Source organism: Neoarius graeffei, chromosome 1 (assembly GCF_027579695.1).
Source record: "Neoarius graeffei isolate fNeoGra1 chromosome 1, fNeoGra1.pri, whole genome shotgun sequence".
Lineage (NCBI taxonomy): Eukaryota > Metazoa > Chordata > Actinopteri > Siluriformes > Ariidae > Neoarius > Neoarius graeffei.
Window position 1 is genome coordinate 85,141,071 of NC_083569.1, and position 25,887 is coordinate 85,166,957.

At 40.0% G+C, this 25,887-nt stretch overlaps 1 protein-coding gene across 1 annotated transcript in view; it reads right to left on the minus strand.

Annotated features, from left to right (window-relative positions):
* LOC132900841 (butyrophilin subfamily 1 member A1-like) overlaps positions 1–25,887 on the minus strand; it is a 99,538-nt gene that overhangs the window by 35,077 nt on the left and 38,574 nt on the right. The window contains exons 6-8 of the mRNA XM_060943203.1: positions 22,052–22,153; positions 12,334–12,381; positions 9,248–9,280 (exon numbers count right to left, since the gene is read on the minus strand). Coding sequence (XP_060799186.1) covers positions 9,248–9,280; positions 12,334–12,381; positions 22,052–22,153 — 183 coding nt within the window. The remainder of the gene's footprint in view (positions 1–9,247; positions 9,281–12,333; positions 12,382–22,051; positions 22,154–25,887) is intronic.

The window sequence follows — 25,887 nt, forward strand, 5'->3', positions numbered from 1 at the left end:
AATGTATATCTACGTTAGAGGGGGGATTATTAGCAGTGTCATACATTTAACCCTTTGTGTGCCATATAATCATTGTTCAGGTTAGGACATCGGTTTATTGATCGTGATTACACAGTAGCGGCTGAATATTGGTAGGGACACGTCCCTAGCGTCCCTACCCAAAATTAGCCCTAGGTGTGCAGTAGGCTTCGTGTGCATTGTTCTGCACCTCTCGGAGGAAGGGGTAGGTGCCCTGTAAATCTTTGGAAAAGGTACATTTTCTTTTCGGCATAATTGCTGCGGCACTACTGCTGCTAGCTGCTAGACAAAGAACATTCACGCCAGTTAATGTTTATTTTATTGTTGCATGGCAACACGTTCTGTTGTCTGGAATAATGTGGCTAAATAAACACCCATGCCACAGGGCCAGGGGGCAGTAACCAGGAAAGTTTGCGATTCCTGTTGTGGCAGCGAGGGCGTGGTCAAGCATCGGTCTGTGACCGGAGAGCGGAGTCAGGGAAGGTAAGTGGCAGAATCACTACACCTGATGTGAATTAATGTGTTTGTGTGTCTTCCCCAGTGACCGCACCCTATATAAGGAGAGAGAGAGAGCTCTCTCCCCAACCAGACGACTGGAGTGTGTGCGTTGGCTGGGAGAGTTAAAAGTTTGCTGAAAAGTGAAAATAAAAAGTTTTGTGAACTCAGTTCTGACCTGCCATCCTTCTGTGCTCGGTCCCGGGTTTCAGCACCACTGTGACAGTCTGTATGGGTGGGTGGAGCACAGAAGGACGGCAGGTCAGAACTGAGTTCACAAAACTCTTTTTTTTTTTTCACTTTTCAGCAAACTTTTAACTCTCCCAGCCAACTCACACACTCCAGTCGTCTGGTTGGGGTGAGAGCTCTCTCTCTCTCTCTCCTTATTGAGGTATTTCACCCATGTGACCAAGTCATGTGATGCTGCCATTTTGGACAGCACGGCTCGAATCAGTTTGAATGCGAGGAAGGCGACAAACGAAAAACATAAAAGAAAAAGGAGCGAGATGCAGAAAACACCTTCACTATCCAGCGACGTAGGGCATTTACAGGGCGAGCAGAGGGAGAGGTATTTGCAAAAATTGAGGTTAGCAGGCTTAGAGAACGACGTTTACCTGCTTCCCCCAGGATTGTTCACTGACGTACGGAAGTACACAAAGCCCTCATCTTTACCTGACTTCGGCCCACATGATCTGTATACCTATGTCGTTAAAAACCCATCGCCATACACAGGTATTGATCTGAAAGCGTATAAGAGTTTGGATACCTACAAATATTTTGTGTCAGGCTGGGTAACATGCCTACATCAGCGGGTCGTCCCTGGAGCCGGTGGTCGCCATCTTATTACAGCTAAGGTTTGTTCACATTTTCATTTACTTTCAGTCCTCAGGATAAACAAAATGTTATTAAATGTCATTGAAATAACTTCTTAGTCTGTTGAGACATGGCCCGTTATAAATTTGCTGTTACCAGGCAATGACCAAGAACTGTATTATTAGGGTCGGTGTAGTTGTAGCGGTGTATTAGCAACTAGCTGTTAGCACTAGCTAATGTCAACAACATCATAGCTGGTATGTTACTGTAGCAATGTTTACGTTCAGTCATTTGGATGACTGTTAAAACCTTTCAGTCTCAAGTTTTTCCTTTACTGGATTTACTAGTTTACTGAGCTAGCGCGCTCGGGCAAGCTGGGAGCTAGCGCGCGCTAGCCTGCCGGTGGCCGGCGCGCTAGCTCAGTAAACTAGTAAATCCAGTAAAGGAAAAACTTGAGACTGAAAGGTTTTAACAGTCATCCAAATGACTGAATGTAAACATTGCTACAGTAACATACCAGCTACTGTTGTTGACATTAGCTAGCTTGACGTTCAAAATGGCGGACACCGGGGCGTCACGTGACCCTGTGACGTCAGGTGAAATACCTCAATATAGGGCGCGGTCACTGGGGAAGACACACAAACACATTAATTCACATCAGGTGTAGTGATTCTGCCACTTACCTTCCCTGACTCCGCCCTCTGGTCACAGACCAACGCTTGACCACGCCCCCGCTGCCACACTGGTCAATTCATCAAAATAGTAAATGCAGACATTTCTCCGCTAATGATTCCCACGCTGCTCAGTTGCAAATGTCGCGAGTGGCGAAAACCGGGACATATCCATGTCCCGACAGACTTTTGTCGGGACTCGGGACACACAACCCCAAATCGGGACTGTCCCGGTAAAACCGGGACGTCTGGTCACCCTATTCTAACCACAACCCCGTAAATGTATTTTTTATGGAAGAATCCAACTCTTTAATCGCGCCCCAGTATCACGAGCACCGATGACGTCTCCATTTTTGTGCAGGCCGCGTAGTTGACAGAATATACATCGCGAACCAGGATTCGTCAAAGATATCCCAACTGACCAAAAGTTAACACTTTAAACACTCTGTGAGCCGGGAACCGCTAAAAATCACAGCCAGTCTCAAAGCGTACAGGACTGAACAGTAATACTGAGGACCGAATCGCAGACCTGAACCAACACCCCCCAGCTTTTTTCATCAAATTTACACTGATCTCATGAATGACCCGTATAGATGTCTAAAAACCGGAAAAATCTGATGCCTGCAAAGCAATTTAATAAATTAAATAAAAGTAGTGAGAAGTGTGTAGTCTGATGTAATGGAGTATAAATACATTTTTAAATCATAAATGTACTTGAATAAGAGTCTTGATGGTGGCTGGTGGTAAATTATTTGGGGGCCACAGTAAATAACATACATCACTAATATATAATTAAAAAGTTTATATAAAAGCTTTTTTGTCTTTTGAATCTGAACTGTGTTTCATCTGAATAACAAACACGGTACACAGAAAAGTTTTCATCCTTTTGTTAAAAACAAACAAACTTACGGTTTTGTCATCTGTCCTTTTGTGTAATTTATACTTTGTTTAGAAAATGTGTGCTCAGTCCATCAACTTTCAGTTTCTCCTCCAAACATCTTTGAAAGGAAAAATAATGATGGACTGAATAATCCACTTCATTCATGTTCAGTTCACCTGAGACTGAGTCTGGAACACGCCCACTGGTGACGTAATACGGAAATGTCACCAAAATGGGTTAGAATATATTCACCCATTGGAGCTCAAAACTCGAGGGGCGTGTCACACTGTAGCCCACATGATTCAGTTGCCGCTGATTGGCTGCATGACTCTACAGCAGAGCGTCTCCCTGACTACAGCACTGGGCTCGTTACAGTTCACCCACAGACTCGCGCTTTATATCATTCTGTGTGTTTTTCTGTCTGACTGCAAGTTTAAAAAAAAATCACAAACATCCACCCATCTTAGACCACTTATCTGGATCCGGGTCATGGGGGTAGCGGCAGAAGCAGAGCAGCCCAGACTTCCCTCTCCCCGGCCACCTCCACCAGCTCTTCCGGGGGAATACCGAGCCATTCCCGGGCCAGCCGAGAGCTGCAATCTCTCCAGAGATTTTACACAAATCTCTTATTGTTTTCTTATTTACAGAAGACTATCATCATGAGACTGTGTTCATATAAATCTATTATAGAGCTAAAGTGTGAAGCTGTAGTTCAGTATAATGGTGAGTTTAATCCTGTAGGATCAGACTTTACTTTCTCTTTCTTCTAACAGACTCCCAGTAAACTCCCAGTGTAGGTGATGGAAACCACAGCAACCCAATAACAACTATTGTTACTCCATGATTAATGAACTGTGGATTTAAACAAAGGTTACACTGAAGTTTTCCAGACAAAAGTTTAAAAATTTTGGAATTCAAAATTAATGTCTTTTTCCCCTCAGCACTTTTGTTTCAAAACAAAATCATGTCCGTGTTATTTTCTTAAGGATCTCTCTCTCTCTCTCTCTCTCTCTCTCTCTCTCTCTCTCTCTCACACACACACACACACACACACACACACAGTAGAGTCTGTGATTTAACTGTCCTGAAGATAAAAAGTTCAAATTGTTCTTACCTGCACACAACGATTTCTTTATAAACTCTGAAATACAAAACAATATTATTTTGTATTAATTTATCCAAATACAATTAGATTCAACAAAAATAACGTGAATAATATTTACACTACAGACCAAAAGTACAAAACAATGTACAAAAAAAAGTTTATTGCCATCAGTAGATTTTCTCTAAAAACACTGAATGTAAAGAAAGGAGAGAAATATAAATCTCTGTTCCTCTTACTAAATATATACAGTTCCCTCCATAATGTTTGGGATAAAGGCAGATGTTTGATTTGCCCCTGAACTCCACAGTTTTAAATTTGTACTCAAACAATTCACATGTGGCTAAAGTAGGGTGACCAGATTTCCCTAGTCTGAAACCGGGACACTTTTGTGCGCGACCATGCTCGTGCACGCACACCTTTTTTTTTTTTACGTAAACGTGACACTCAGAGAGGTGCTCTTATCATTTTGCTGAAGCTCATTTATCAACATTTCACATGAAATAAAACAAACAGGCATTTTGTTATCTAGTAGCATAGTGGTATACAGATCAGTTAAATTATGGTCAGACAACAGATTTTGGAATGGCTGAGAATAGGCCAGGCTATGTCCATAGGCCAAATTTAAACTGATTTATTTCACCTGTTTGTGAGAACACCAAGAAGAATGCATATGCACATGTAGGCTATATCTCTAAAATTGCATGCACTATAGCATGAACTTAAAAAGTAGATATGTGACCTCAACATAGCCTAGGTCAGAATCAACCTTACTAACCATTCCCCACAACTGAATGAATAAAGCAAGAAGTGAACACTGTACAAAAGTGAACACTTTAATGGAAGGTGCAACAAGCTGTTCAACACAGCAATATGGCCAAACTGTCTGAATGGTATGTTAAACAGAAACAAAAAAGAGACAAGTGATTTGAGAATATACACTCAAACAAAACAGCAATAAAGGAAGAGAGGGACGACAGCCCGAGGAAAGCCCCCACAGGAGCGCACAGCATTTGCAACATAGGCTACCCAACTCAGTACAAGAACAAAGCACAGGAACAAAGCTAAGGCGACTGTCAATCCACCCACCCTAAACAAAATGCATTAGCCTACGTATATTTACAAGAAGTGTTTTAATGTGATCCTGTATATCGGCGTTACCACCGTGGGCAACGGAGAAGGAACACTTACAGTGTGTGCAGTAGGCTTCGTGCGCATTGTTCTGCACCTCTCGGAGGAAGGGGTAGGTGCCCTGTTAATCTTTGGAAAAGGTACATTTTCTTTTCAGCATAATTACTGCTGCATTACTGCTGCTAGCTGCTAGACAAAGAACATTCGTGCCAGTTAATGTTTATTTTATTGTTGCATGGCAACACGATCTGTTGTCTGGAATAATGTGGCTAAATAAACACCCATGCCACAGGGCCAGGGGGCAGTAACAAGGAAAGTTTGCAATTCCTGTCAATTCATCAAAATAGTAAATGCAGACATTTCTCCGCTAATGATTCCCACGCTGTTCAGTCGCAAATGTCGCGAGTGGCGAAAACCGGGACATATCCGTGTCCCGACAGACTTTTGTCGGGACTCGGGACACACAACCCCAAATCGGGACTGTCCCGGTAAAACCGGGACGTCTGGTCACCCTATTTTATCAGTGTCCCCTGATTTCAAGTCAACACTGTTACTGACACAAAAACACCCCTGTAAAATAATGGCACATTCCAGCAGTGACATCATTCACAAGAAGTTACATCATTTACAAGAAGAGGATTAACAATCTTTGAAACACAAATAAGTTTCTCTCTTCTATAATGTAAAATTTTACTGTTTTATGAGATTGTTGGGGGTGAGGACATCATACAGCATCATTACTGTTACCAATTTTTTACATATTAATTAAAATTATAATTTTCATATCTTGATGTTTACCATATCTACAAGTAATCTCCTTTCAAACTGTATGACATCTGCTCTTGTGACCTTGAACATTAGCTAGCTAGGGGCAAATTAGCTTAAAATCATCAATCCTGTTACTGTCAGTCCTGTTACTCTCCCCAGAGTAACAGGTTTGACATCTAAGGCCGAATCCCATTTCACCCCTTGGACGTACCCCTTAGCCCTTCCCCTCCATTTTGCGCGTTCACGTGAAGGGGTAGGGGTGTCCCAATCCCAGTTAACGCGGAGGGGTAGGGGAAGGCGGAGGGCTTCTGTACCCCTCCAAACGGAGATTTTCCTGGAGCTGACTCCGAACGAAGGGGTTTGAGTGATTTCCCACAATGCCATGCGGATTTCAGCGAGATTTCATGCGGATTTCAGAAAGATGGCGGTTCCCGCGGCGAAAGATTGTCATAAATGTATTTTCTCCATTATTTACGTGTTTTAAGTTGTTATCCAGAGGAAACACGCCGCTTGATTCGCTTTCGAGCTGAGAATGAGCAGCGATTTCTGAAATCCAAGCTGCTGCTAAAAAGCTTTGGGAGTGAGTATTGTTTTCGGTTGCTTTACTGCGTACGTTTTGTTCTGTTATTCTCGCCTTTATTGTTTACATGAGTGTTCTGACACCTCATTCTGTCGGATGTGGTGCACGAAGCGCCAAAGATATCCCATTCAGTGGTGTTAGTTAACAAATCACACCCTGCCAGCAGAGATTTCTGGCTCTGACTGTAGCGGCTGGTCGCAGCCAATGACGCATTTGGTCGCGTTTTGCTAACGTAAACGCTGACGGAGGTACGCGATGACGTATGCGATCGTTGAAGGGCTATCCCAATACGTAAGGGTTGAATTTCAAGCCCTATCCCTTGTAGCTCAGTTTCAAGGGGAAGGGCCAAGGGGAAGGCGGAGGGGAAGGCGGAGGGGTAGGGGTAGAAATTAGAATTGGGATTGGGCCTAAGTAACAGGAGTGACATTGATTAGGCTTCACTCTAGTCACACAGTTTTTTAAAAGTTTATTTAGTTAAATTGCTATCATTTTTAAAAAGTTTCATTGTGTATTTTTAAAAATTTCATTCAAGTATCATTGAGATGATACCCATATTATGCAGTGTGGCTGCTTATGAGCGTTTATTACAGTCTTGGTAACATTTGCTAGTAGTGCCTAATATTTAATGACTTACTGAGGTTGCTGTCTTATTTGCTAGCTAAAGATAATGTAATATTGTTATTTTGATTATTTGTTTATATTTATGCTTTGATACACTTTTACAGATGCTACTAGTATGCCATTAAGTGCAGCAGAAAAGCAAAGGCGCTATCGCGCTCGCCGAGACCAAGATCCTGAGAGAAGGGCCAAGTACCTTGAGTGGGAGAGGAAGAAATGGAAGAGAGACAGAGAACAGGGAAAGAAGAAATCCATACATGAGTGCAGTCAGAGAAAGCAGAGGTTATAGTGGAGAAAATGGAGACAAGCCCAGGCAAAGAGCACAGCAGCAAAAAAGGCAGTTTCAGTTGCACTCAGTAGTGTAGCAACTCCTCCAGTGAGCCCAGAACAGGCAAATCAAGAAGAAGCTGGTCCTTCAAGGTCAGAACAATAAAAAAATAAGTCACTATAAGCCAGGTGTACATGCAGGTATACATATACACAGATAAAGTGTGTTAGAAGCAGTGCAATTCTGCATGGAAGAATGCATTCAAGAACAGACACAGAACAAGTACATTATATATGTGTATTTCTAAAACTGATAGTTCCGGTCCTTGATTGTGATTGGTTGAATCACGTTCGATGTCGTTGTAAAATCCACGATGGCTCCGACAGCATTTCATTCTATATTGCTGCACCATAGAAATTGTTATCTATGAATAATTCATTGCATTTCTCTGAGCTCCATTTCTTATTAACATTATAGTATGGTTACATTCTGAGTTTTAAATCTCATTTTCCTATGGTGCTACCTCCCTCAATGGCAGGAAAGTTTTCATTTCTAATACTATGTTTGTACAGCTGTTAGTCTCTAAACTGCTACACAATACAGTTGCCATACATTCTCAGATTTTTATGCATTTACTTTCATTCTACCCTTAAAGTATATGTTTTCAGTTTTGATGTGAAGATGATACACTTTCATATGTGCTGATTGCTATTGCTGTTCTCAGTGTTTCACACATCTTCAATGAGGCATGTAACTTGTGATAAGTGTTAACGGTCTGGTGATGTTGCATGTTCACCATGTTAACCAATTTGGTGGAGTTTTTACCCGACTCAATGTGAATTTTGATTTGATGGAGTTTTTACCCAACTCAATGTGAATTTTGATACTTCAGAGATTTGTGATGTGTGATCGGTCTTTATGGTCTGGTTTTACTGAAGATCAGTTTCAATTAAAGTAATATTTTTCTAAAACTCTTGTTAATGATGTGTAAATGCAATGACACACAGAACCTCACCCTCTATCTGTTAAAGAAAATGAAACCAAATATCAGCTAAAAGAACTTTGTCTAGAAGTCATGATTCCAACTACAAATCCCTCAAAACATTACATTTCTTAGAATTCAATGTGCTTCACTATTATAAATATTCAAATTCCATGCAAATACTATTTCAAAGATACTGTTACTTATAAAGCATAATAATAATAATAATAATAATAATAATTATTATTATTATTATTATTATTATTATTATTATACATGCAGTCATGTTTTTAAAAGATACAAATATGTACAATGTGCTGAAGATTGTGTCTCATCATCCCTGTTACTCTTGTCAGTCCTGTTACTTCATAGGTCAGTCCTGTTGTCATTAATTTGATAAAAATGTAAAAATGACAATTAGAAGGGCCAGCCAGGTATTATCATTCCAATTAAGACTGTAAACCATTTTAGAAAATACATTTGATTCAATACCTCTCTCATAAAAATACTTATATATCTTAATTTATATGTGGTCTACTTTTTCAATTTAGACTTTCTTGGTCATTTGAAAGATAAAATATAATATTTAGAATTATATTCATAGTCTGCAATAATCCTAGTGAAAAGAGGGACTGATGTGCTGCTCATACACGTGTAAACTATTACACAATTCTAATTCTAAATATTTTATATAGTAACCATTTTGTCCATAACAGGGTTGACAGATAAATTGTATCAGGAAGTACATAACGTCATAAAATGAATAAAATAAATAGCCTGAGATGGCACCATATAATTTATTGTCACTTTAAGATGTTTTCTTTCCATAGGTATTTTAAAAATTGAGAAAAAAGAGATTTTATATTTAAATTTTTCAAAGTTGAAAAGATACCGATTTCGTGGAATGACCCTTATTCTCACCTGCATTTCGCTTCTCCTTTCGAAGCTCTGAGTCTGAAACAGAGAAAATAGTTGAGTATTCTGTGTAAATTCTATATTAAAGTATAAATAGATGAAGCAGTGTAATATAGTGATAAAGTAAATGAACAACACATCAGATTACAGTTATGAAATGTAAGTGTCCTCTGATGTTCTATATTTGTTAAATGATGAAGCACACTTCACACAGTGGAACATGATGTTACAGGTCAGTTATGACTCCGATAGAAAACAAGTCATTTCATGTATTGTGAGTGATGTGTTTGTGTCTCTGCTCTTCTTACAGAACCATCGATGGAGTGAAATCAGAGTCAGTAGAAACTCAACCTGAATTTGTAATGCTTGAAAAGAAATGTGTAAATGTGATGATTGAAAACTGAGAGTGTGAATCTTAAGATATTTGAATATATTTGTCCTAAATTAAACGATCTGAAATTCTGATACTTAAAATTTAGGTTACGAAATTCACGGTTTCAGAAATTCTGGTTTCAAGAATTCAGGTCGTAATAAAATGATGTAGTATAATATCGGGTTCTGCTGACTCTGATTTCACTCCATAAACCTCCTTCCTGTTTGCTTCCTGTTTACTTCCTGTTGTCCAAATCTGGATACATGACCTGAGCTGCCCATAATCTGGTAGCATTCATTTCATTAATCATGAGAAGGAGCTGTAATTTCTGCCCTCTGCCCCGATCTGCACCTTCTCATGAACCTTCACCATGTTAAATTGTGTCTCTATAAGTCCTGGGTACTGAGGGGAAGGGGTTGATAAAACACTACTGAGTCAGTGTTAGTGCGAGTTCAGCACAATCACTACCACATTTAATATCACACAGTGCCTTACTGCTGCACAATATGATAGAAAATCATCAAATACACTACCAGGACAAAAAAAAGTCACAGTTTGGATTTAAATTAGTAAATGCTTAAGAGCCTTTGATTGGATACTTACTGATGTCATTAATATGTTTCAGCTGGCAGCAATTATTTTCAACAAATACAATTAGATTCAATAACAAAAATGTGTGTAGTGTACCATGTGAATAATATTTACACTACAAACCAAAAGTTCAAATTAGAGACAAGACACACTTGTAGGATCCTGTTTAATACACTGTTATTATTTCCCCAAACTCTCGCAGTTACCAGAGGACTAGCCCCCCACTGTAACCCTAGCTATGTAACAGGCAAGAGGCCGAGGGCTACAGAAACGGAGATCGGCGCCGCCCTATGCGCCATATGGTGCGGGAAAGGACTTTAGCCTTTATTATTTCCCATGGTGTTAGTTGTACGTATTGAATAAAACCAGATTTCACTTGACTGAACTTGAGATTTCTACTTCATGATTATACATTTTATAGAGAGCAAAAATGTGGTGTTGAACACATGAATGGGTTCATATGGATAATATTATATACACTATATGGACAAAAGTATGTGGACCCCTGGCCATCACACCTCCTGTATATGAGCTTGTTGGACGTCCCATTCCAAAACATGGGTGTTAATATGGAGTTGGCATTGCGCATAGTGATCTGAAGCCTGTGTACAGCTGTTGGCCATGGAAACCTATTTCATGAAGCTCCTGATGCACATTTCTTGTGCTGATGTTGCTTCCAGAGGCAGTTTGGATCTCTGTAGTGAGTGATGCAGCAGAGGGTTTTTCTGCACTACGTGCTTCAGCACTCAGCGGCCCTGCTCTGGGAGTTTGTGTGGACTGTCACTTCATGCTTGAACTGTTGTTGCTCCTTGACGATTCACAATAATAACACTAGCCCTATGGCCCATGATGCCACAAGTCACTCATGTCGCTTGTAGTTTGTCTCTTGTGGGCATGGAGCGAGCACGACTGTTGTCGCCGGTGGGTGTGTATCGTCCATTCAGCTCCAATGAGGAGGAGTCCTGAACAAAATGTCGCCTCCAGCACACAATTTACTCCAAGATATGATTTACTTGTATTGAAAATATACTTTTAATTGTAAAATTTTATCAAAGTGGAAAAAGTGAGAATTGTTTGTTGTATGCTGTATAACATGCATTTTTGTATTAGTGGAACAGAGCTCCATACTGAAGAGAATATGGGAATGCATCGACCTGATTTCTGATGGCTTTTGACCGTACAATGTCCGTATGAACATATCTCATGAACACTTGACCACCAGACAACGAGATTTGTATCTTTATTTACATAAGACAGATTTTTCCTCCCAGTGCTTATTTTTAATTTGATTTTGAAAAAATAACTCTACAATCATATTTTACACTAATCGGGAGCACCGCTGTTGGGCAGTGCCATATACAGTGTGTGTGTGTGTGTGTGTGTGTGTGTGTGTGTGTGTGTGTGTGTGATGTGTGTGTGTTGTCTCGATACAGGTTTAATGAGAAATCCTAAAGGACAGGTTAAACTGAATCCACTGTGAAGAGGTCCCCCCCCCCCCATTTTAGTTTAGTTAAGCAGTACATAGGAACTAATTGCAGGTCGGAAATAAAATGAGGCAGGAAAGAAAAAAATATTGTACTACGTGTCCCAAACGATTAGTCTGAGGAATCGTTTGAGCCAGTTGTTTGGATTTACCACGTTATACCTAATTTGCATAAAGTTGAGAAAATGTAAACTCGCATGTTGCTTGTTGCGTTGTCACTGTCGCTGAAATCGCAGCTCTGTGTCATGTATGTATAGAGAACATGAATGGCTGCCTGTTGCTTTGTTGCTCGTGAGTGTGAACATATCTTTCCAGCTGACTGACGCAAATCTAGCAGAGCAGAAATCTCACAAACTGGCTTGTGGTAAAAGCGGCATCCTCTGACAGAGCCGTGTTTAAAGTCACTGAGCTCTTTAGTCCGACCCATTCTACTGCCAGTGTTTGTCTGTGGAGATTGTACAGCTATGGGCTTGAGTTTATTCATCTGTTAGTAACGAGTGCGGCTGAAACAGCTGAATTAGGAGGGGTGTCCACATACTTTTGGCCATGTAGTGTACAGCAGAGCTAATGTTGTTTGTTAAAATGATCATTCATATCAGTAATTTGTGTATTTACTGAAATTCCTTTCCGGCCCCACACACACACACACACACAGTTTATTCTCACCTGCATTTTGCTTCTCCTTTTGAAGCTCTGAGGCTGAAACAGAGAAAATAGTTTTGAGTATTCTGTATAAATTCAGTATAAATCGATGAAGCAGTGTAATATAATGATAAAGTAAATGAACAACACATCAGATTGCGGTTATGAAATGTAAGTGTCCTCTGATGTTCTATATTTGTTAAATGATGAAGCACACTTCACACAGTGGAACATGATGTTACAGGTCAGTTATGACTCCGGTAGAAAATAAGTCATTTAATGTATTGTGAGTGATGTGTTTGTGTCTCTGCTCTTCTTACAGAACCCTCGATGGAGTGAAATCAGAGTCAGTAGAAACTCAACCTGAATTTGTAATGCTTGAAAAGAAATGTGTAAACGTGATGATTGAAAACTGAGAGTGTGAATCTTAAGATATTTGAATATATTTGTCATAAATTAAACGATCTGAAATTCTGACACTGAAAATTTAGGTTACGAAATTCAAGGTTTCAGAAATTCTGGTTTCAAGAATTCAGGTCGTAATAAAATGATGTAGTATAATATCGGGTTCTGCTAACGCTGATTTCACTCCATAAACCTCCTTCCTGTTTGCTTCCTGTTTACTTCCTGTTGTCCAAATCTGGATACATGACCTGAGCTGCCCATAATCTGGTAGCATTCATTTCATTAATCATGAGAAGGAGCTGTAATTTCTGCTCTCTGCTCTGATCTGCACCTTCTCATGAACCTTCACCATGTTAAACTGTGTCTCTAAGTCAGAGGCCCAAACAGTGTAACAACCTCCCAGTTACCTTTGTGATTATATTTGATCAGGATAATGTGGTCTGTTCAAGGTTCTGACTACAAAGTTGAATTCTGGCTAAAATGTTTTATTTCTGCTGCTGTTGGAGTTTGGAGATGTTTCGCTGCTGCACACGCCGTGTATCCTGTATGTAAATGTTTTGCCGAGATAAAAAGTGTCCTGCATTTTACGATTCCAGAGACTGCCAACGCAAGTGAGCAACATACCACGTGACCACTGTGGGGTGTGTCTGACCCACTTTTAACCAAAACAAGTCAGTGTGGGCAAACATGGCGGACTCGACTCTCCCTCCAGCTAAAAGCCAGCGGAAAAGAAAAGGAAATTCTGCCTAGTGAGTGCAACTGCAAGATAGAGCAAGATTAGATGACATCATTTTTCTGGACAGATAACTAAATTATTCTAGCTAGCGCTTAGCTATCTTAGCCTTAGAATGAGTGGGCTCGACTCCATGGTAGCGAGTATGGAGTTATACACCTAATGTTTTGGTCTTACAGAGAAAGAAATGAGGAAAACAGTAACAGAGAAAAGAGAGATTCCTCTTTTGTTTCACGGATCTATAGGTTGCTTGCATCCGACATCACATCCGCCTCATTAGATATGCAAGACATGAAGTGGTGGTCAGCGAAGCTCACTGTTTACAAAGCGTTACTATCACTGGGGCACCTTGCGAGTCGTTAAAATGCCCGACACTTGCATTGTTTTGGGCTGCTCAAATCGAACAAACCATGCAACTGATAAATTTCTTCTGGGTTCCCCGTGAAGTGATAAAGGGTGAAAGAGCAAAGGATTCTATCAAAAGACGATGAGAGAGGCGGCTCTTTAATGTTTCATTGCAATCGATGGGAACAGAGTCGAAGAACGCTCCAGTTTGCAGTGATCACTTTGGGAAAGGTTGGTAAATTCCTCTGATTTATTTTGTTTGGATTAGCAAATGACTCTTCTCACCATTTTCTGTTATTTCTTGGTGTTCTGAAGTTGAGGAGATGCTTCAGTCCTCAGGTGTGTTTTTGGTTACTGTTTGATCGTGGTCTCCATATTGTAAACTAATACATATGTTTTCACTTTATTTATCAGGATGTCCTCACAATCTTGACAATATGCAGCATTTATTTATTCTCATTGCACTTTCTCTGTTTTAATAAAAAAAAAAATTATTGTTTGCTGGAAGAGGAGAGCAGGGAGGATTGAGAATCAAGTGGCTGTGGTTGTTTACACCCCATACTAAAACTTGTAGCGTCCTAGCAACCATCGCAAAGATGGGTACAAAAAGCCACAAAATTCCTCCTTACCCGGGCATAAATGATACAGGATTTATACTGTAGTGTCCTGATCCCCAGATCCTTAACCCAACAACATATAAAAAGTTGTTCTCCTCCATGCTCTTCCAGGTTTTCATCTGTTTGTCTGTGTAGAATGATGTCTGCAGCACCAGGGTGTTTGAGATGTTGAGGAACTCAATGGATGGATAATTTTCCAACTCAGAGGAAAAATCCTTCTTTACTAGCGAGTTAGGATCTATCCCATTGCAAACAGCAACTTTCTGAAGGTATCTTGACCGTATATTGGCCTCTAAACTGCAAAAATAATCAGAGATGGCTTCACTAGCTCTTTACAAAATGGCAGCCAAATTGGTTTGTCTGACCACCACTTCATTCACCCCGAAGTAAACTCACAAGCAAATGTCATGTGACTGACATTCGCGAATAGCTTCTATTCAACCACAAATTACATCCCTGTGACTCAAAATTCTCTGAGGTCGATGTAGACTGAGGCCCTGTCCACACGGCAACAGATTCAGGTGAATCTGATAAATTGTTTATCGTTTCGGCCTGGCGTCCACACGGCACCGGCGTTTTGGGTGCCCCAAAACGAAATCTTTTGAGAACGGGTTCCAGAGTGGAAAGATCTGGCAACGGTGCCGTTGCGAAGTCGTCTGGATGAGTAGAACAGATTTGTTTACGATGACGTCACAACCACATGACTGTGAGTGCTTCACGCCGGGCATAGACATATAAACATAGACGCCGCCTTCCGCGTAGAATCATACGTCATCCTCGCCGCCATATTGGATGGGGCAAAGCGGAGAATAAAGATGCCTCATTCATGTGCTGCGTTTAACTGTACCAACAGGTTTACCGTCCAAACGAGATCACATGGGATTACCTTTCACAGGTGAGACTGGAAAAATACTTTTCATTGTATTTGGTCATTATAACGTAATTTTACGAACAGATTTTTCTGACTTTGCGGCTAATATGAAGTCTCGCGCATAATAGCCGCTCGGTGAAACCTGTCTCCAAACAATTTATAATTTATAAATAAATTTATAATTTATTTCATAGCCCACCCAACCAATTTCACCACCAGCTGTCAGATGGTGATGGCACACTCAAAAATAGAAGAGATTGGAAGCATGTCAGACTGTGAAGCAATCACATGGAGCAATCCCATTGTAATATGGTTTAATTGAATTTTTTCCATATACTGTATATTGCAAAAATTGTTTTTGGAGACATTTTATAGCCTATCTGCACGGCATTTAATGAAAGTGATGCGGAGACGGCACGGCACGGCTTCAGCAGCGTAAGCACAGCACATTATTCTACACGATCCCTGCTGAGCTCCAAAACATGCCTTGATGTGTAGATATCATTAGTAGCCTACGATAGTAGCAGCAGAATTAAAAAAAAAAACAAGTTTCCGATAGCTTGATTCCGGTATAGGCCTGCTGCATGTTGAGGAAATTTAGGTCACACCTCCCACGGAATATTGACGGGTATTTCGCACACTATTTATAACCATCACATTAAAAGTTATATATGTTGTTTTGATGCCTGTTTGTTTCCCAAATATATACGTGTGTGTCTTAATGGGTGAATAAAAGGCATCGAGGTAAACATTATTATAGAAAGGGGCTTTATGAAGTTCAGTCCATTTACTTGCATTGGTTTACAGGGAAGATTTGCCACATCCAATATGGCGGACACTCTGACGTATCCCAGCAACGGGCCACCAGCTCAATGCGGCGTCTGTGTTTATATGTCTATGACGCCGGGTAGAAGAAGGGGTTTATGTGCATGCGCCGTACTTCTTCTATTGTTCTGGTGTCTCCGATTGGACCGTCTTACAGCGCACGTAGAGGTGTGGCATGTGTATTGCATCGTTTTCAGCAAGCGTTGCCATATGTACCTGATATTTTACTGATCCGTTGCCCATGTGGACACGATATTTTTTTTTTTTAAATCTCGTTGCCATTGTCATGTGGATGTAGCCTCAGTGTTTTCTGTGTGATCTTGGTGTGACGCAGTTCCATAGTTATGCTAATTAAACAGCTCCTCACATTCGTCTGTTTCCGTGGGGCCGTACTGTTTACCTCAAGAAGTAGGAAAACAGTTCCAAAAACGCAGACCTTTGCCTTCATTTGTGCCTTTCGTTTATACACAAACGGAGTTTTTTCCTCTGAAAACGATTCTTTCTGAAAACCCCGGCAAAAGTGGAGATTTTTTGAAAACTCCATTTTGCGTTTGTGTGTAAAGAGACCAAAACGGAGTTTTAGGCAATCTTCGCGCCACAAAAGAGCGACCATTGTACATATGACAAGCATGGAAACACTCAGAGTAGCAGCATGTCTGTCATTAAGAGCTATATTCGCCTGTTTGCTTTTGAGAATAAAGCTCATTGACCAGCAGAGACGCATTAGGGCTCGGAGGGCAGCAATTGCGGAGCTTCTGGTGACCAAAAGAGCCCGACCGTACCACCGGTGGTGGACCCTCAAAACTGACATGAACATAAAACAAAACTTACGTGAAAATATATTTGTTTATTTATTTGTTTTCATTTGGCTCTGCTGATTTTATATGTCATGTTTTAGATGTAGGATGATGAGGGCTACATTTTAGTTATTTAAAAAAGGATTTAATTAAAACTTATAACTTAATATGTAGCCTAGTGGATCATCAGAATTTTTTTTGTCGTGACGTTGACGTTCAGCTTTTCAGCGCGCGAAATTACAACAGGAAGCGAGTACGAGTCGACCGTCTGTAGAGAAGAGTAAGAGTTAGTTAGTTAGTTAGTCATATGATCAAGACAGCGCAAGGTAAGGCCATTTGGTTATTAATTTTGCCCGCTGTGTCGTGTTCACTTGAGCCTATTTGGTATGCCTTGAACAAGTGCAGGTGTTGCTAGCATCGTGCTTTGAAGTTGACTCAGATGTAACTACAGTCTTAAAAATGTTCGTTTAAAACGGTGTGTCCATGCTCATCATGTTTTACTTTTACTTTTCTTAATGGAGAGTGTGAAATACCGCTGCATCACTTTTATGAGTGATTTTTGCAATAGAACACTAAGTTAGTGTCACTAACCCATAGTAGTAGGATAAGTGGGTTCATGGATTTCGGTCTGTTGATTGAGAGAACCATGGTGTTTGTGTTGTTCCAGCGAGAGTGTTGTTCTGTTTCATGTGTGTGTGTGCGTGCGACTAACTACTGTATTTGAAATGCACACTCGCTTGACTGGATCTGGGTATGTAAGGCTGTAATCGGGTGGAATCCGCGTCTCCTTCAGTTTATCTAGAGCAGATGTAAAACCTGCGACTGTTAAACCACAGCTGTGCGCTTCTGCTTCTAAAATAACCTGTCCTTCGTAATCGTGTTAACTGAGAATTGTCATTGACAGACAGGCTTCAGATTCTTCCGTCATCACTCAAAAAAAAAAAAAAATCGTTTTTACGGATTAGGCCTATAAGTAGTAGGCAGTTTAACGAAATATTGCAATTGCAAGCTTAAAAGGATTTCGGACGCCTGATTGGTTAAAATGCAGGAAATTGCATCTAAGAAATACAAAATTTTCTGGGGGAGGACCCCCAGACCCCCCTTCAAAAAAATGTTCCAGGTCACGTCACAGCACCCCCTGCCGACAATGTCTTCCCGCGCCGCTGGACCGTACCGCCGCCAGCGTCTCACGCACACACCTCTCTCTCTCTCGCTCTCTCTCTCTCTCACACACACACACACACAGCACACTCTCTCTCTCTCTCTCTCTCCCACACGCACACTCTCTCTCTCTCTCTCTCTCTCCCACACGCACACACTCTCTCTCTCTCACACACAGGGGCGCCGCTAGGGGGGGAAAGTTAGGACGATTCTAAGGGCCTGGCACTGACAGGGGGCCCTGTGAGGGATATTAATATTATTTTAATAGTATTGCCTTGTGTAAGTTTTTGAAATAAAATATTTCATTTCATCTGTTAAAATATGCAAATTATACATGGTTATGATTTGCTATAACATTTTTCTTGAATTATTTATGATATTGTCATTTCACCCCTCCACCTTTTTTACTAATGGTACAGTCTGATTCTGGGAGCGGGACGCGTGAAATGTGTAGCTCCGTGTGTGCACAGCGCCGCTATTAGCGCAACTCACAGCAGCTGGCAGTTTTTCTACGTGCGCAACAGAGGTGAACATTCTAGAAGTTGCGAAGCAGCAGCAGGTGTGATAAATTATGAAGTCCGGATATCACACTGTGTGTGAAAAAAAAATCATCTTTTTTCATAGGTATCTTTATTGTATAATTAAGTCTAGGTGTTTTGCCATTGTTCATGTGTGGATTTGTTGATATTGTTAAGTATTTAACTTTAACATTTTGCACATTAGCTGTGGTCATAGATATCATTGCTATTGTTCATGCGTGGATTTATTGATACTGTTGCTACTGTTGTATTTAACTTGAATATTTGAACATTTGCTGTGTTTTCTAATAAATGTGTGATGCCTAAAAGAAACCAAAAACACTTAGTGGATTTCTTGCAGTGCACTATGTAATTGTATCAAAAAACTAGTGTAGTTATTCGTCAAGGCGTACATTTGATCACATACAATAAGTCAATAAATGGAGGAAACAAAGGAATACATTTTGTAATCCTGATTATTGATGATGATTGCTGGAGGGCTCTGGAGTATCCATAATGTGCATACAGAATGTTATAAATCCATACTGATACAGTGATGCATGCAATTTCTCTCAACACAAACATTTGGATTGAATGAACTCCACAGGCTACTGAGTGGCCTAATAATAGTTGCTCATAAAAGGAAAATATATATATCTTCCATATGTATCATGGAATTTTCATTTTAAGGCAACAGTCTATTCAGTCTAATTCTGACAGTTCTGCATTTAAAATGTTCATATACCAAATAATTGTATCACCTAAACTTGATAGGTAGCTGATCACATGCATAGTAAAGTAGAAGTGCCAGCCAAAAACAGACTTCAAATTCAGTTGCTTGAGCTTGAAAATTTTACCGGGGGGGGGCCTAAATTGTAATCTTTCATAGGGCCCAAGATTTCTAGCGGCGCCCACACACACACACACACACACACATCTCTCTCACACACGCACACATACTCTTTCTCCCACACACACACACGCACACACTCCCCCCCCCCCCCACTCTCTCACTCACTCACTCACTCACACACACACACTCGCGTAGTTTAACAGCTCTTGACAGCGTATTTATGCGGATCAATATAAACGTAATTTTAAAAAAAAACGCAGCTGTGTGCAAGAAGTTATTTTGGAAAACGGAGTTAAGAAAATATGCGTTTTTAAAAATACCCGGGTATGTGTAAACAGCGCCTTAGCGCATCAGAATGATCACATCTCATCCACGTGATCTTGTTCTCGCAAGACACAGGAAAATGCCATGCACGATTAAAAAAAAAACCCTGAAAATTTCAGATGACTTTGCAGTCAACACCTTTAAGTTTCTTTCAATTAATTAATCAGTGTGATTTTAAAAGGACAAAAAGCTCACTCTTCCCTGCTTTCTGCTTCTGAAGCTCTGAGGAGAAAACAGGTCCATTATTTTAACAAACAAAGAAACAAACATTAGTCAATTAATTCCAGAATAAATAATATCATATACCGTGAGTGATCTGAAGCCTTGCTGAAATTCTCTGTGAATTCAGTTGTGGATTTACTGATAAATCATCTGTTCTACTGTTTTGTGTTTATCCATCAGTTTATGGTTTTTGAAGATCATATTCTCTTTAAATCCTGTTTTCTGGATTTCTCTGTCTGCAGCTCTTTAATAAGTCTACAGTACTGCGTCTATAATGTAGTCAGCCACAGAAGCACTGGGCAGCAACACTGTGACTGCTGTGCTGAGAAACTTCAGAGCTGCCCACTGTGGCAGTGGCTCGGCGATGTGGAGGATCAGCAGCAGTAGCATGCAGTGCTGACAGACACAGCAACATGCTCTCGACTTACAGTTCTTCCAGCTCCTACTGCTCCCCAGTGTTGAATTATCACTTTCAGAGTTAATTTGTGACCAGTTGGACATATATAAACACTCTGGGTGTTAATTCAACACTGGGGATTTTGCTGAATGTAAGCTGAAGTTCACTAGTACACTCGTATATTAGCTCATGGACAAACAGTGTGTGTTTGGTGACCCCTGTATATTTTTTTTTAAATCACTGCAGCCACTTTTGGTTGGAGATACACACACACAGAGTATATTTGATATACACACACCTTATCGGGGTTCCTGGCCTGCCTATATAGAAACTTGAGTTTGGCGTTGGCCTTGCGTATAATATTTTCAGCTATATGGTTACCACTAAGAGACTGGTCTAAATCAATGCCTGAGTATTTAACACAGGATTTACTGGTAATTTTTTGAATATTACATGTGATGTCCAGAGATTCGTTACTATTAAGTCTGTGTTTGGAGCCAAAAAGTACTGTATGGATTCTGTCTTGCCAAGGTGCAGAGACAAATTGTTGAGCCTGTGATCTGTGAGATAATTAATAAGTTGTACAGATACAGCTTTTTCCAAAACCTTACTTACAATACTGAGGATTGAGACCAGACGATAGTTGCCAGCTTCAGTTTTGCTATGTTTCTTACAGATCGGGGAAATTTTAGCAGACTTAATGTCAGAAGGGATCTTACCAGTAGAAAGGGACAGATTTAGAAGATGAGTGAGTGGAGAGGTTATGAACTCAGCTCCATCTTTTAAAAGATGTATGGGAATCTGATCCATTCCAGTTATTCGGATTTAGATTGAGGAGAGTCTTTTGGATGAATTCCTCAGAGATTGGTTCAAATAAGAACTGACAGCCAGAGAGACGCACCTGTTCATAGCACTTATACACATGATTAGGGCCATATTTTCCACATCCGGATGGTAACTGCAGTTGCAGAGGTGATGCAGTGGTTGAAAAGAAGTTATTGAATTTCTCTGCTACCTTGGTCTTATCAAAACAGATCTGGTCATCAATGTTTAAACCAATAAGCTGAGAGTTTGACTTTACCTTAGAAGTGCCAAGTTTTTTTTTTTTTAAATTCACCAAAGTTCAGTTAAAGTTAAACAACACTGATGACATTTTAAATTAAGAGTTTTTGTTTTAACTTCAAAATTTAAGGTATAACTACATAACTTTTTCAAGTGAAATGTGCTGTAAACCTCCTTGTCCTTTTACTTTTCACTTTTGCAGAAAGGGTTTGTGGTAATTGAAGTGAATAGATAAAGAAATAGAGGTGAGAGTTTGAGACAGGACTGAATTAAATCATCCTCTTCACAGAGAGCACGGCCAACTGGACTCCTGTGGACTGCTGACTAAAGCACAGGTTCTTTATCCTGGTCCTGGAGAACCCACTGTCCGACACATATTAGTGTTCTCTGTGATCTTACACACCTGATCCAGACGATCAGCTCATTAACAGATCTTCCTGAGTTAAAGTGAGTGTGTTAGAGCAGGAAAAGCACTGAAATGTGTAGGACAGGGGCTTCTCCAGGACCAGGGCTGGGAATCTGTGGACTTAAGCTCCGGGATAAACTGATTGAAGCTGAAGACATTACAATGGAAAATGATTGAAATATTACCTTTCTTGTAACAGATAACTGCAGTTACTATCGATCCGACAGCAATAAGACATGCTGAAACTGAAACACCGACAACCCACCTCCAAGCATCAAAGACTTTACCTAAAATGAGAGCAAGAATAGAGATATTTTTAAGAAACCGTGCAAGAATTTGTGAAGAATTTGATAACTACTAAACACACACTTACTGCACGGGCGCAGATAGAGGGGGGGACGGGGGGGATTCGTCCCACCCAGATTTAAATTCACCTCGTTCGGTCCCCCCCACTTATAGGGAGGAAAAAACGTCTATGCTGTCTTTCTTTGCATAAGGCAAACCTCACGGAAAAATCAAAAGACTAATTACCATTCGGTTTATTGAGGTGCACAGCACCCACGTGCAATGAACCGGTGCTACAGGTGCTCTAGCCCCTGCCCCTTTTCTGTTTGCTGTCCAAAGTGCCTTTTCATAGGGACTGTTTTGTTGTTGTTTTTTTATATTTGTAAAAGATAAGTTAGCTCCAACATCAATATTCTCTACAATTTGACAATAATATATGAAATTATAGATTTATAAAATAACGTTTTTCTATGTAAATGCGGGCATCAATCCGTGACGTCATGCATTCAGTGAACCTCCATGCAGAAAGCGCATGCAAGCGGTTGACAGTGGGAGACGGTGCGAGGAACGGCATGGTAAGGTCACACTGAAAGTCTCCTTTCATTTCTTATCTGAACATGCAATATTGTGCAGCTTAGAACACAACAGTAAATGCGTAGGGTTGTTTATCATTTAATGAAGCCGCCTAGGCTATATTTAAACCGTTTGCTCCATCCATTTCATTAACGTGGCAGATTCGGAAACTTTAGTTTGAACGACGGCGTTAGTAACATTCTAGCAGCTTCGAAAACTTAAGGCTGAATGACGCCGTCCACAACATATTCTATCAAGACTATTATGTTATAGCCCTTTTTGCTCCTCCTACTCAAGCGAGTAGGACGCTTCTTTGCTTTGCTCCTGTTTTCTTAATCTTTATTTCTATACCTTACTTTCTCATTGAATTTCCACTTTTTTTTTCTCTCTCTCTTCTTCATCTTTATAAGCTTTTAAATTTAATTTTAATTTCCACTTTTTTTTTTTTAAATGTCAGGAAGCAAAAAATCCTGCAGAAAATGCATGGAATTAGAACAGAGGATTTCTATTCTGGAATCAAAGATTAATGCTCTGCCAAAAACGGACGAATTAAAAGCGATATCTCAGGAAAGGAGTACAGAAACAGTGGCTGAGAATGCAGAGATTGCGCTCCGACAGACTGAGGACATTGCAGACCAAGTGGAAGAATTCATAACTCAAGCTGTGCAAAATGTGAGTACTGAAAACTGGCAAATGATGGGTGCTAAGCCTAAAAACAAAAACAGAAGAGTAATTACTTCAACACCAGCTCGTTCTACAAATTACAATAGGATCTACAATCCTATGGAAAATCCACAGCCCATAAAGCTTCAGAACAAATTTGAATGCCTCAGGGATGTGGAAGAGGATTTGTCAAGTGGACAAACACATAGTAAAAAGAGATCGCACCAAGATCGAAGAGCTGTGAGAAGAGGCAAAAAGCAGCTCGTAACACCACCTGATCCCACAACCCTTGTTCTTGGTGATTCCACTGTAAGACAATTAAAAGGTTATGAGATGATTATTTGTTGTCTTCCAAATGCATCCATCTCTGACACCAAAGACAGCATTTTGAAACTCATGTCCGAGCATAAAACGATTAAGCGTATCGTTGTACATGTGGGAGCAAACGATGTTTTCAGAGAACAGCTGTTTGTCCAAGATGATTTCAGAAAACTTTTTTCTGAGCTCTACAAGACTGGAATTCAATCTTTTATCAGTGGCCCACTCCCAGCGAGAGGAAGTTTTGCTTTTTCTCGACTCTTCAGTCTTAACACCTGGCTTGGAAAAACTTGTTCTTCATTTGGTATGAATTTCATAGACAATTTTAATCTTTTTTGGAATCGCAAAGAATTCTACAAGCCAAATAGCACTGAACTCAGCTGGATTGGAGCCAAAGTCTTAGCAGACCACTACAAACTTGCAATCTTTTCTCAGCCAGCACCGAGGAAAACAGTTGATAAGATGTCGCAGACTGACATAGTTACAAAGCCTAAACAATCATCTTTGCAAGTCGTCATCAAGGACACACAAACATCTGACTTGCAGGCCTCCCAACATTCAAGGACAGACGACTCCACTTCTCCTCGGATGGATTTCCCAAATAGCATGAAAAAACTGTTTCCTATGGCTACGCTCTCTTTTTCTAGTCCAAATTTGTCGCGACAAGCAGTGTACCCAGTTCATCAAAATTGTGTTCGTCCAGGACTTTCAGCTGGCTACAAATCTTTTTCACCATCCAAAAGATACATGTCATCTCCAGTCCTTTCACCCTCAAACCAAATGGAACATTTAGAAAGTCTTGTTTGATGTACTCTGGGTCCCTGCAAATGGATGTAGAAAAAAGCAGGGATCCGATGTTGACACTATTCCTGTGTTGATAAGAAACAGAAAACATAGAGCACATTTAACCCTGGGGGTGAACCAATCTAATCTCCTTCCTGTTTTAAAACAGCATCAGAGTGCACAATCAAATATTACTGTAAAACTAGCCCTTTTGAATATTAGATCACTTTTAACCCTTACATACTGTTTGGGTCAAATTTGACCCATTTTAACATTTGACAGCAATAAAAATACCCTAAATGTCATTTTTTTGGCCTGATATCGTATGACTTTTCCTAAAGTGATCCAAAATACACAAAACTGAAAATATTTTAAACTGGTATAATTTTACAGGGGGGTTACAATTTTTTGTACACTTAGGCTGTTCTGGGGCAAATTTGACCCATATTCATTTGAATGTCTTTTAAACTTCCCAGAGTGTGTTAAATCATGGTAAAGGGTGGGAGGGGAGGGACAGTACATGCCATGTTCTTGTATATCACTTATGGGACAGTTATGACAGTGTTCAAGGGGGGACTTGAACCTGTCTCGGGAACTTTACATGTTCCCACCATATTTTCTCACAGAAAATATGGTTTCCATAGGAACATGTACCTGTTAGTTTTTGAAGAGTCATGGGGAATCTCGAAACAGTGAAAAAAACAGTTGCACAGTGATCATACATAGTAAACATAGGAACAGAGGTCATATGAGGTCAGAGGGTGCCTTGAAACAGGCGTGAGATCTGCACTTGCACCAGAAATGTAACAAAATCTATAGACCTATATAAAGAGTTAATAAATGTTATAAATGTTATAAAGAGTTATAAATGTTTTTGCAAACTGTACTTTCAATAAAATATATTAACATCATTATGACTATTATGTTTTCATGTCTTAGGTAAAAAAGAATGTGTGAAAGATGTTTCTATCCAAAATCGGGTAGTGTAAATATATAAAAAATACACTCTCTCTGCTTTCTGAAACATTGATTAAGGATTAATCAACCATTTATTAATGTCAGATTGGTCATTTATATGTTTTAAAAAGATATGGAGCTCAAAATTGGGTGTGGACTCTTATTAGTAGGGTATTCTTTGCCTGGGTCAAAATTGACCCAGACCATACCATGAAGGCATGGAATATGAACAGTATGTAAGGGTTAAACAAGTCATTTTTAATTAATGATCTTATTTGTAAACACAATCTTGATTTTTTGCTTCTAACTGAAACCTGGCTGGATCAAGCAAATAGTGCTACCACCCTTATCGAAGCAGCTCCCCCAAATTTTAATTTTTTGAATGTTACCCGACAAGGGAAAGGTGGAGGGATCGCAAATATTTTCAAAGTCTCTTTTCAAT